General features: G+C 58.0%; 1 protein-coding gene across 4 annotated transcripts; it reads right to left on the reverse strand.

Moving 5' to 3' along the window:
* Window positions 1-353: 353 nt before the first annotated feature.
* Window positions 354-10,751, reverse strand: Ano8 (anoctamin 8). Of its 4 annotated transcripts, none has more exons than XM_055618846.1 (18): window positions 10,113-10,750; window positions 9,326-9,436; window positions 9,076-9,208; window positions 8,777-8,915; window positions 8,595-8,691; window positions 7,649-7,765; window positions 7,441-7,568; window positions 7,182-7,343; window positions 6,722-6,874; window positions 6,506-6,632; window positions 6,363-6,418; window positions 6,192-6,266; window positions 5,860-5,991; window positions 4,719-5,525; window positions 3,415-3,606; window positions 3,195-3,326; window positions 2,971-3,081; window positions 354-1,252 (listed from the first exon to the last, which is right to left on the reverse strand). In XM_055618846.1, exons 1-18 carry the CDS (start codon window positions 10,216-10,218, stop codon window positions 716-718), a joined length of 3,315 nt encoding a protein of 1,104 aa, XP_055474821.1. In that variant the 5' UTR covers window positions 10,219-10,750; the 3' UTR covers window positions 354-715. The 4 variants fall into 4 exon arrangements, with proteins under 4 accessions (XP_055474821.1, XP_055474822.1, XP_055474824.1 ...); XM_055618850.1 differs by lacking the exon at window positions 354-1,252 and adding an exon at window positions 1,336-1,765 and having other exon boundaries at window positions 10,113-10,751; XM_055618847.1 differs by lacking the exon at window positions 5,860-5,991 and having other exon boundaries at window positions 10,113-10,748.
* Window positions 10,752-12,425: the final 1,674 nt, after the last annotated feature.

The raw sequence follows: 12,425 nt of genomic DNA on the forward strand, positions 1-12,425 counted from the left end.
GCCACTCCTGGGCCTCCATGTGAACTCCAGCTGCCTTCCCAAAACTGCCTTTGCTGTGTCGCCAGTATGCCGCCAGGGCCACCTGGGGCCCCAGGTACCAGGCTTGGCACCTCTGACCTGGGGTGCAGTGGACTGCTCTCTTGCAGACCCTCTGTCCCAGGCACCCCAAGGGGTGCACGATCCCCATACCCCGTGGAATATGGGGTTCCATGTGCGCGAGCATCTGGACCCAGACCGGAGGCGGTCATGCTGAGGGGTTCCGTGGGCCCGCCTGAGGCCTCGTCGGGGGAAAATGGGGTGCTAGCCTCTGGCTACAGATCCCACGAGGGTCCCTCCACTGCTCTGACCTCGAGCACTGTTGAAATAGACTTTTTATTGCATTTCTGCCGTTTTACAAAAATATGACAAAATAAATTAAAAACAAATAAATAACCGTCCATCCTGTGTACTTTTCTGTACTGCGGGGGTCCTTTCGTGGCCCCCTTCCCGGTCGAAGGAACGGCAGGGGCGCGGCGGGGCTAGTGGCGGGCTGCGGGCCAGCAGGCGGGCTGCGCGGGACCGTCCGCGGGACCGGGGGCACGGGGCGGGTGGTTGCCGCAGCCCCAGGGTGCGTCCCAGCGCCAGCAGCCGGCGGGCGGCGAGGCAGGCCCTGCGGAGGGAGAGCGCGGTTCGCGGGGCCCCACGGCGCCTGCGGCCCTCGCGACTCGCGCCCCGGTTAAGGCCTGGGACCTGCGTCCTCTGGCCGCGGCTCCGGCTCGGCGGCCGCGGACTCGTCCCCAGCGCTCCTGTGCGCGCGCGCGCCGCCCCCAGGGGCCCCGTTGGCCGCGGGCTCTCGCGCCGTGAAGGCGAACAGCTTCCCGGACCTCGGCGGGGACGGACCGCGCTCCGGCGCCTTGAGGAAGCGCAGGCTGAGGAAGGCGGGCAGGCGCGTGTCCGCGGGAGAGCGCGGCGGGGGGGCGCACCCGGCGGGCGCGGGCGGCCGGGCCTGCAGCGGGATGATCTGCTTCAACCGTAGTACCGGGCCGGGCGGCAGCAGCGCTCCGGGCCGTCGGGGCCGCTCGCTGCCCTTGGCCTTGGCCGTGCTGCGCTCCGCCGCGGGCTCGGGGCCCGGGACCTCCGCGCGCGCCTCCTCGCGGCCGCCCGCGTCGCGCTCCCGCCGCGCCTGCTGCTCCGCGTGCCGCTGCCGCTCCTCCTCCTCGCGGCGGCGTCGCTGCTGCTGCTGGAAGCGCTGCTGAGCCTGCCGCTCGTGCCGCTGCGGGGAGACACCAGGCTGAGCGCCCACTGCCCGCGCCAGAACCCCTGACCTGACCACCGGGGCCTGAGGAACTGAGAGAAGCCAAAGAACCGCTGGGCCCGCGGCTTGGAGAGCCGGGGATGTGGGAGACGCTATAGACCTCCAGCTGGGGCTTTCTCAAAAGAACTGAGCCCACCACCACCACCACCGCTTTCCCTTTCTTTGTGTGTTTTGAGTCAGGTCTTCACTATGCAACTGGAATTCAGAAGCTTCCCCAGTGCTAGGATCACAGGCATGAGTCACCATTCACGGCCCGTCAATATAAATTAACACTCAGTTTGGAGTTGAAGATCAGCGAGCAGGTAGAGGCCCAGCCTAGTATCCCCTAGTGAGGGACTACACCGTGGCTCCAGGAGTAGCCCAGACTCTTGGCTGCTGTTTGGCACACTTTCCCAGAGTCTTCCCTAGAAGGCGCCGCTCCTTGGCCCTTCGTGCAGTTTGCAGAGCAATTTGGAGAGGCAGGCTGGCAAGCTGAGGAATGAACATTCTTGAGAGCTGATGCCATCAAGAAGCTAGAGAGCATCGCTGGGAGCACAAGCTGCAGTCACCCCTTAGTCCCCCAACACAGGGTGTTGGCTTCAGGACCAACACAAATAAGGTACAGCGAAGGCTCTGGTCCCTTCTACAGTGGCACCCTGCTTTCAATATGCTCACAGCTTCCTGTGGACTTTCAGTGTCCTAGATGGCGCTGTCTCGAGAGACGGCTCAGTGGTTAAGAGTGCTGGCTGCTGGGTTAGGACCCTGGTTTAGTTGCCAGCACCCACATGAAAGCTCACAACCATCTGTAACTTCATTTTGGGGGATCTGACGCCCTCTACTGGTCTTTGAGGACACTGAATGCACATATACATATGCAAGCAAAACAGAACACAAAGTAAAATTAAATAAATCAAAACAAGGAAGCCTCTGATGAGTTGCTGGGAATACCACACAACACTGGCTCCGAGGAGGCGCTGTGCTCCACATCCATGGTCCCAGCTAACTCAGAGGCAGGGTCGAGGGGTATCAGTCTCAAGCCTGGGCTACACAGACCCACTAACAGCGTACATAAAAAATTAAAAACAGCCAGGTGCAGTGGCGGATCTCTGTGCATTCAAGGTCAGCCTGGCCTACAGAATGAGTTCCAGGACAGCCAAAGCTACACAGAGAAACCCTGTCTCAAAAAAAATAATAAATAAACACACACACACACCCAAAAATAAAACCAAACCAGGTGTGGCAGTATATGCCTGTCCTCAGAAGGGTGAGGTAGGCATTCCAAAATTGAGGCTGTGATGGGCTATGGAGAAGCATAGTGCCTTCTCCAAACACAGAAGGAAATGCAGCAGGCCTGTAGTCACTGGAGGCACATTTGGCTTTCTTTTGGGGGGAAGGAGGAGAAAGACACACACACACACACACACACAGAGAACAGCATGTAGCCCAGGCCTTAAACTCCCTATGTAAGTGAGGAAGGCCTTGAACTCCAGATCTACCTGCGCCCACCCCTCGGTGCTGGGATGATGGCAATGCACAAGCCACTGAGCTTTCTGAATACTTTCCATCCAAGTTGGTGTGATCTTGGGTGCAGAACCTATGGATGGGGGTCTGTGCTGCCCGCTGAGGGTTTTCTTAAGGCCTCATCCTTGACGGTACTCCCTCCCGGAAACCACATCGTCCTCACCACAGCCCCATACCTTGAAGGCTTCCCGCCGCTGGTACTCGAGTTTGGCCATCTCCTCAGCCACCCAGCCTGGGATGTCAGGAATAGCTGCGTGGATGAGGTACTTGACTAATAGAGCCAAATGCTGTGGGGGACACAGAGGGGGAGGCTGCAGGCTCGGAGATGCCTGGCCTCTCCATCCCTTCCAGGGTCTTCCCCCCAGGGCTCCCACCCCCACCCCCGGGACCCTAGCCCCACCTCCAGCACCAGCACAGACACGATGGCTGCCTCTGGGCTCAGCCAGGGGAACAGGCGCTGCAGCTGGCCACACTGGCCGATGAGGTAGCAGTTGACTACGATAGCCAGCACGCCCATCGCCTCCATAGCCTTCTGCAAGGGAGGCAGGAGGCTCAGAGACAGGTCCGGCCAGGGACCGCCATTCCCCACCATCCCCTCTGGGCCTCCATGGCCGGCCCACCTGCCACTGGCCAATGCTCTCCACACGCTGACCGAAGGGCCGCTGTAGGCCGGTGCATAGCTTGAAGGCATCGCTTCGGATCTCAATCAGGTTGTTGACTAGGGCGCACAGGGCGGCCAGTGGGAAGGCAGATGAGAAGAGCACTACATAACCGAACTGCACAAACATCTCCTGGTAGTCCTGGAACGTGTCCTGCGGGTGGGGGCTCGCATCAGGCACTGCCCCCTCAATTCATCCCTCTAGGCCTGACCAGCTTCCAGCTGGGACCCCATGCTCACCCAACCTCTCCATCACAGACTGTGGGCCTGCCCCCACCATCAAGCGCACTCAACCTGTGCCTTTTTTTTGGGGGGGGATGGGGAGGGGTTTAGTTTGCATGGCTTCTGGAGGTGCATGTGTGTAAGCAGAGTTCGAGCATGCGCGTGTGTGGGGGCCAGCGGTTAACTGCAGATGTCCTTCCTTCCTCGAGCATTGTCCACCTTGTCTTTTTTGAGTGGGGATTCACTGCACATGTGCGGGCATCAGAATAAAACCTCTGGTAGTCTGTTCTCTCATTCAGTGGGAGTCCGGGGGTTTAACTGAGGTCGTCAGACTCGGCAGCAAGCGCCTATACCCAACCTAGCCACCTCACTAGCCCTTTTTTTTCTTTTTACTCATTTAAATTTTATTTTATTTATGCATGTGTGAATTCCTTTGTGTTGTGGGAAGAGGGGAGCACGCAGAGGGTGGAAAAGGGTGTTGAATCCCTTGGAGTCGGAGTTACAGGCTTTTGTGAGTGTCCAGTGTGGATGTAGGGCTCTGACATCCAATATGGCCTGGTGAGCCAGCACTCCAAAGCTATTTATTCGTGTATTTGTTTATCTTCGGTTTTTAGAGACAGGATCTCTCTGTGTGTACTCCTGGCTAACTTAGAACTCACAGTAGACCAGGCTGGTCTCAAACTCAGTTCTGTCTGCCTCTGCCTCCCAAGTGCTGAGATTAAAGTGTGCACCACCACTGCCCGGTTTCCTATTTATTTTGTAAGAGCAGAGTTTTCTGTAGCCCAGGCTTGCCCAGAATTCACTATATAGCAGAGGATGACCTTGACCTTCTGATCCTTCTGCCTGCATATCCTAGTGCTGGGTAGGAGGGCGGCATGCTCCACCATGCGCGGTGCTGGGGATGAAACCAGGATTCGTGCATGCTAGACACTGAGCTACAAGCTCCATACCCCTTTGATTCTCTTTTGAGTTTCCTGTTGGCCTCTAACTCCCAATCTTCCTGCCTCCAGGCAGCAGGGTGGCGGTGGGCTCCGCCCCTCTCACCTCATACTTTTTCATGCAACTCTCCAGCTCTGCCTGTGTGAGCTGCGGGGAATGCTCCTCCTCTGGCGGGTCAATCCAGGAAGACCTGTTCTGTCTCTTCTGTCTCCCAGTATCTTCGCCAGAGCCAGTGTCTGGGTCTCCATCAGGCCCCTGGTCACCGCCCTCGGCGCCCGCCCGGCGGAGCAAGACAGTAGGGAGCTCTGAGCCGGGGCTGCCTGGGAGCCCCTCTGGCTCATCATCTTCCTCGGCCAGCGTAAACACACCAGGTTCCAGCCCCTTCTCCACCATGGTGGGGCTCCCCTCCTCCAGGAGGCCGTCAGGGCCCGGGCCTGGCCCGCGCCGCCCTGCGCCCCGCTCCGCAAAGCTGACCTTCTTGAGGCGCAGCCCGGAGTCCAGGAGACCTCCTTCTTCGTCCCTGTCCTCGTTGTTGTCGTCATCGTCGTCGTCATCATTGTCGTCGTCGTCCTCCTCCTCCTCCTCTTCCTTGGCACCCCGAGGACCTTCTGGGACCTCCCCGCCTTCCCCTGCTGGTCTCCGCTCCACAGCAGCCTCCTCCTCCTCCTCGGGCGCCCCACAGCCTCCGCCCAGACACCTGTGGCTCCCCGCTCTGCCCTCATCAGCCTGGGTTTCCAGGTGCCGTTGGGGGTCCGAGCGCAAGGGGTTCAGCAGACCCAGCATGGCCCGGGTCAGCTCCCCGATGGCGCGCAGGCCCAGCTCCCCGCGGCCCAGCCTGTGGTAAAGGTGCGGCTGCAGCACCTCGCGCACGTTCTGCAGCAGCTGCCGGGTGATGAGCAGAGTGGCCAGCATCTGCAGGCGGAAAGAGGCCGCGTGTGACGGGTGGGGCCTGCATACGCACATGCCCTTCCCAGTGGCTGCTTGCAGGCCCTCGACAGCCCTGGATGTGAGGCCACAGCTCAGCCCCAATGCAACTGCCACACACGATTGTGCAGACAAACTGCGGACGGGCCAGGATTCTCAGTGCACGTATCTCCACCCCGCGCAGGCATTACCTAGCGCCTCAGTGGGCCTTCCTCAGCCTGCCCTGCAGCCCCCTTTGCGCATGCGCCCTATGCTCGCCGTGCCCCACCCGCAGCACAGTCACGCTGCCCACACCGTGGGGAGGCTCGCCACCTGCCCGTACTTTGGCCCGGGCCATGAGCAGGAGACCCCGGAGGGACAGGAGGAGCAGGCGGAACCGCAGGGCCGCGAGCGGGACCAGCACCGCCCGCAACTGCCGCTCGAGGCTCTGGGTCAGGGACAGGAGTAGCAGCAGCTGTGGAGGGACCGACGGGACAGGTGGACAGACAGATGGGAAAGGGGAACGACAGACAGAGAGAGGACGCACAGACAGACGGACAAAAAGGAGAGAAGGATGGAGGAGGGGAGGGGGGGCTGCAGAGCCCTGGGCCCCTTACACGGGTCCATCCCCACGGGGCCAGGGTGCTGCCCCTGGGGAGGCGGACGGGCCCTCACCTCTTTCAGGCGGTCCATGTCTTTGAGGTAGAAGCCGATGTAGAACAGACTCAAGTACGAGTTGACAAACTGGAACTGGGAGGCAGGCAGCCTGGGTCATCCTGCGGCACGCCCTCCAGATCGCCTAGCCCCCTCTCCCACCCTCCAAGCCTCATATGCGGGTTCACTCACCAAGACGACTTTGATGATAAGGTGCCTCTCGTAGGCGCTCTCTAGCCGGTAATTCTCTAGGGGCCGAGGAGGCGAGTGAGGAACCACCCTGCCCCTACTGAGGGGTCCCCAAGACGATGGTGGCTGACCCCTCCAGCACATACCCATGTCGTTGAGCCACACAGCTAGCTTCTTGTAGCCCTCAGCGCTCACACTGACCAGCAGGGCCAGCATGACCTTGGGCAGGAAGCGGACCAGGCGGGGCAGCCCCTTCACGCTCAGGACCAGCTCCTAAGAGGGTGAGAACAAGGCGGGAGGGAAATTGGCCAGGTGACTGGGCCTGGTGCCAGGGTCTAGGGGAGGGTGGGGTGTGGGGTCACCTGCAGCTGGAAGCAGCCGAGCATGAGTATAAAGACGCAGATGAGACAGGCCAGGCACAGTGGCAAGCTGACCAGCAGCTGGAAGAGCAATCGCTTCCAGGGCGGGTAGTAGAACTCCTCAGCTCGAGTTATGGGGCTGATACGCCGAATGCCCTGGCAGCCAGCAAAAAGGGCTGTGAAACCATAGGTCACACCCACTTCCTGACCTGAGGAGCCCAATTTCCCTCTGCCACACCTTTTCTCTCACCAGAGATACTCCTCCATCCTCCCTTCTCAAACCTCAAATCCAACTTCCTCCCTTCACATCCTAGCCTCCCTGGGCCCACTCACTTCTCTGATGTTGCCTAACAAGGCGTAGAGATTCTCCCCACCACCACCACCACGCACAAGCGCCCTTCCTCACACAGCAGTCCTCTCCTTTACTGCCTTGTTGAATGCCAAGCCTCAGCCCCAGACTGACCCTGAATTGGGGTCGAGGCTCTTCCACAGCCTCCCCAGGTGAGTCTAATGTCCCCCACTTGTAGGCCAGCTCTGCCCCCCTCCGTTTCCACTCCTCCAAGAACAGTGTTGACCAGATCACATTGAAGAGAGCAAAGACCACACAGGAAACATCCCGGCTCGTCTGCAGGTGTCAGGGGAAAGCCAAATCATTGACATAGCCACCTTAATGAGGAAGGCCTTCTAGGTCACCCCCAGTCCAACCCAATGCCTCCCAGTACCTGATCAGTCTCAGTGAATGTATACAGAACAGAGCCAAAGACAGCAGGGTAAACCATTGCAGATGTGTAGAAGCCCAGCCAGGCAAAATACATGGCAATCTTTACTCCAAAGTACTCACAGATATCATCTGCCAGGAGACAAGGGATTCTGGGTCACCTCCAAGTGTCTCCAGGACCCACAGCCCACCCCTCAGCAAAAGAGCCATACCTAAAGGCTGGTTTTCACACACGGCCTGAACCCAGGACTTCATGAGACGATTCAGAATACGCTGCTCGTGAACCGGAAACACCTGCTGTATGATGCCTCGGGCAGCCAGCTCTGGAACTGCAGGAAGGGCAGTGAGAGTGACCCCTGCCCCTGTACCATGGGACCACCCCAGGCAACCAACTTAGCTGGAACCAAAGTCAGGTTTTTGCCTGCTCATACGGCCATAGAAGGCTAGGAATGTGGCTCAGTTGGTAGAGTGGGGAGTCCGGGGTTCCATCCCCAGAATGGCATAACCTGGGTGTGGTAGGTAGCCTACATGCTTGGGGGATGCATTTGAGAAGTGCAAGGATGGCCAGAAGTCTATGTAGCCCAGGCTGGTCTTGAACTAACAGATTGGGCTTGAAGGGGCACAGCCATGTCCCCACCATGCCCATCAAGTGTATTATAGAATTTAACCCCGTTTCTGGGCCTGAATGTTTGACACAGACTGGTGTTGAAAAGTGAACTTGGGGGGCTGATTTCCCAGTGGGCCTCAACACCTAGCCATGGGCACTGTCCATGGTACTGGCAGCACCTTCTCAGGAACCCATGGAAAAGCCTCACCTGTACCTATGCTTGCACCTGCCAGGGAGAGACCACATCCTATGGGTTCATTAGGTGCCCAACTCTTTCCTAGAATCTGATTAGTTACTCTTTTTTTTTTTTTAATAAGATTTATTTATTACTTATTCAACATTCTGCCTACACACCAGATCTTACTGTGGGTAGTTATGAGCCACCATGTGGTTGCTGGGAATTGAACTCAGGACCTTTGGAAGAACAGTGAGTGTTCTTAACCTCTGAGCCATCTCTCCAGTCCCCTGATTAGTTATTCTTAAGACCCTATCTTTTAACAAATGCGCCCAGCTCTCTGCAGATGTTTGGATAGCGGGTTCCCACTGCTCACTGATTGGCTGGTCCTCCAAAAAGCGCAAGTTGTGTAGAGCCTCCCCCTGTTTGGCCCGTAGGTTCTGCAACCAGAAGCGGATGATGCTCTGTCGCTCCTGCAGGGAGACGGGGAGACGGGGAGACGGGCATGAGCTCAGCACAAAAGCAGCCTGCACAGTGTCATGGGTGCATGGCGGTCACCTGCGAGGTGAAGAAACGCAGCTCGCTCTCCACGTTCTCATAGATGAAGTCCTCTTCACAGGAGAAGCTGCGGGTACCCCCGCCGAACTCAGCCTTCACGGCCTTGCGCAGACCCAGCTCGTCTGCCCCCCGGAGTAGGCTGCGGGAGGGACAGGGCAGAGAGAATTCACCTTGGCACTTTGGCTCACCACCGCCAAGCTAAGGACGATGTGAGAGCCACATCTTGGGACACACGAATGGTGACCACAGTTGGCCCTCAGAGGGAAAGGGCCAGAGGGAGGTGGAGGCAGGACACTCGCCTCTCATAGGTGGCAGTGACGAAGAAGGCATAGGCACCCGTGTGGCGGTGGTGGCGAACTTGCACAATCAGCTCAGGAATGCCCACACGGATGTGGTTCAGCAGCCACAGCAGAGTGTGGTCATCGGTGGTGTCTGCCGAGGGGCACAGGGCCAGTGGGTCTCCCATGGAGAGGTGCCCACGAGGCCCCTCCACACTTCAGCCTAGGTGGCCAAGGCTGATTTGTGCCCAGGACAAGCAGGTGTGGATACCTGGGAAGGTCATGAGCACATCACAGTCCTCAGTGGGCACCGTCTTCATCCAGGCCTTGTGAGACACCAGGTAGCGGCCAGCCTGCAGGAGCCTCTTCCCAAATAGTTTATCTATGGGGCGGCACGGCAGGCTGGGCTGAGATCAGGCCTGGGGACTGACTGGCCCTCAGCAGAGCTCTTGAGGGCTGGGCTCCCGCAACCTCGGCTTGGAGTGCCCTGCCTCGGTTACTCTCCTACCTCCACGTCCCCTACACCAGCCAGGCCCTTCCCCTTAGGTCCTGCCTTAGGAATCTTTACTCATGGCTGAGGCCCAGCTCCTCCTCCCACCACCATTGGTGCCCACATGTAGCCTTGAGTACTTCTTGGTATGACAGAGCAGCACGGTCCTTAAGGCAGCCGAAAGAAAACAGTGCAGTCCTTATTCCCATTTCACAGGTCACCAAACCGAGGCCCACACGCTCAAGGTCACCCAGCCAAGGTGGGATTCGAACTCCAAACCATCCATATCGCCCTGCTTCCCTGTGTTGGCAGTCTCCAGATGGCAAGGCTCACACCAGCCAGGCTCCCATTAGAGGGGCGTGTCCACCTCCCAGCACCCGGGACCCCCAGTGCAGAGGCACCGCCACAACCTCGCGCTCTACGCGGTAGCAGCGGCAGTCGCAGAGCCACAAGGAGCAAGCCCTGGGCCACACGCCAGGCTCGGGATGTGAGGCCCCGATCGGCGTCCCCTGCATCTCCCCAGGCGCACCCCGTGCACCTGTCCGGGTGCCACCTTCCACTCACATACCCAGCACTCCAGACGCAGGCGCCGCAGGCTCGCCCTCGGGCGGGGGCCTCTTGCCCCGCTCCCCCTCCAGGGTCGAGCCCCCGGCGCCCGAGGCTGCCTCGGCCATGGCGAGAACAGGGCAGGTCAGGGGCTGAGGGATGCCCGGGCGCCGGGGAACCTCTGACTCATGGAGACCGGAGTGGCACCACTGAGCGAGCGCCCAGGAGGAGGAGACAAAGGCCTCTTTCGCCCGCCCGCGCCACACGCCGGTCTCTGCACTTCAATTGCTTGTCATCCCCGCCCGAGCCAAACCTCGATTCCATCCGGGGCGCGTCACTCAGTCCCTCCCGCCCTGGGCTCTGCTTCCCGTCCACGCCCGCATTGTTTTCTGCGCTTCCTTATCGCCTGCCCTCTCTTGGCTCTCTGGTGCTTGTATCCTCCCGAAGTGAGAAGGAGCCTCATCCACTCTCAGCCCTTCGGTCTCTGTTCACCCGGGGTCGAATCTGAGCTGGGTGGGAGAGGGAGGACATGACTGGGAATGGAAGACAATGCTTTAACTACGCCAACAGGGGTTCGAGTAATTACAGCAAATCCTGCCTGCCCCCACCTCAGGGCCTTTTCACTTACAGTTCAGTTGCCTAAAACGTGCTTCCCACCCTCCGCACCCATGCAACCCTCATTACTTTTGCATTATCGCCTTCGTGAGGGCTAAGGATGTAGGTGCCAAGTCTGTCGATCGGAGGCCCTCCGCGATTCACCCACAGGGTGGAGCGATAGTCGCGGACCTCACAAGTGCGGCCCACCACGCAGATAGACGGGATGGGACATCACGGCCCCGGGGTGCAGACACCGCCAAGCACGCGCACACCGGCTGCTGTGACCCGGCCCTGGGGCTCCAGCCCTGCACTGAGGAGGCTGAAAGATCCGGATTTCAAAGCAACCCTCAGCTACACAGCAAGCTCATGGCTACTCTGGGCCAATCGAGACCCCCTGTCAAGAAAGGGTGGACACAGAGGGCCCCGCGGTTGCTGGTACTTGGGACTCCTCCCGAGGACAAGGGTGCGGTTCCTGAACCCACTCCTGCCTGTAACTTAAGCTCCTGAGCTCCTGAGGATGCCATAATCTCTAAATACACTTGACAGAGAGCACATGCACCGTAAATAAAAAATGGATCTCAAAAATAAGCCCAGAGTAGATTTACACAATGGAGACTACTCAGCAATTAAAAACAAGGAAATCATAATGGGAAATGGTGGGAACAGAAAAGATCATCCTGAATGAGATATCCCAGAAGCAGAAAAACACACATGGCATATACTCACTTATAAGTGGATATTAGACATATAATATAGGATAATTATACTAAAATCTGTACAGGTAAAGAAGCTAAGCAAGAAGAAGGACCCTGGGTAAGATGGTCAATCCTCAGTCAGAAAGGCAAACGAGATAGACATCAAAAGAAGGTGAAAACAAGGAGCAAGACAGGAGCCTATCACAGAGGGCCTCTGAAATACCCAGCAGGGTATTAAAGTGGATACTGAGACTCATAGCCAAACTTTGGCAGAGTGCAGGGAATCTTGTGAAAGAAGGGGGAGAAAAAGACCTGAAGTGTCTGGAGAACAACAGAACCAAAACATCTGGGCCCAGGGGTCTTTTCTGAGACTGATGCCCCAACCAGAAACCATTCATGGTGATAACCTAGAACCCCTGCACAGAGGTAGTCCGTGGCAGCTCAGTATACAAATGGGCTCCCAAGTAAAGGGAACAGGGGCTGTCTCTGACATGAACTGACTGCCCTGCTCTTTGATCACCTCCCCCTGAGGGGGAGCAGCCTTACCAGGCCTCAGAAGAAGACTATAAAAGACAGGCCTGATGAGACCTGATAGGCTAGGGTCAATGGAAGGGGAGAAGGTCCTCCACTATCAATGGACTGGAGAAGGGGTATGGGAGGAGATGAGGAAGGGCTGGATTGGGATGGGACAAGGGTGGGGCTACAGCTGGGATACAAAGAAATAAGTATAATAAATTATAAGCTCTTGGATTAAAGGTGTGTGCTAGGGCTGGGTGAACCACACCATAATCACCTGTTTACAATAAAAAAGTTCTTGAATTTAAAAAAATAAATAAGCCCAGAGAATTAAATATGCCCTTCAGAAAAGCAGATGGTTCGTAGGTTCTAACTTCTACGTGGGACAGTAATAAAACGCTGCTTGCCTGAAACCGCAGTACAGGGTAACCCTGGGTGGAGAGGGACTGCCCCCCCCCCCCCACACACACACACAGTCTAGCCTGCTGGGGGAGCCTCTACTGCAAAGCTGAGCTTAAAACATTTGT

This window comes from Psammomys obesus, unplaced genomic scaffold (assembly GCF_907164565.1).
Source record: "Psammomys obesus unplaced genomic scaffold, mPsaObe1.curated_primary_1811, whole genome shotgun sequence".
NCBI classification, from domain to species: Eukaryota; Metazoa; Chordata; class Mammalia; order Rodentia; family Muridae; genus Psammomys; species Psammomys obesus.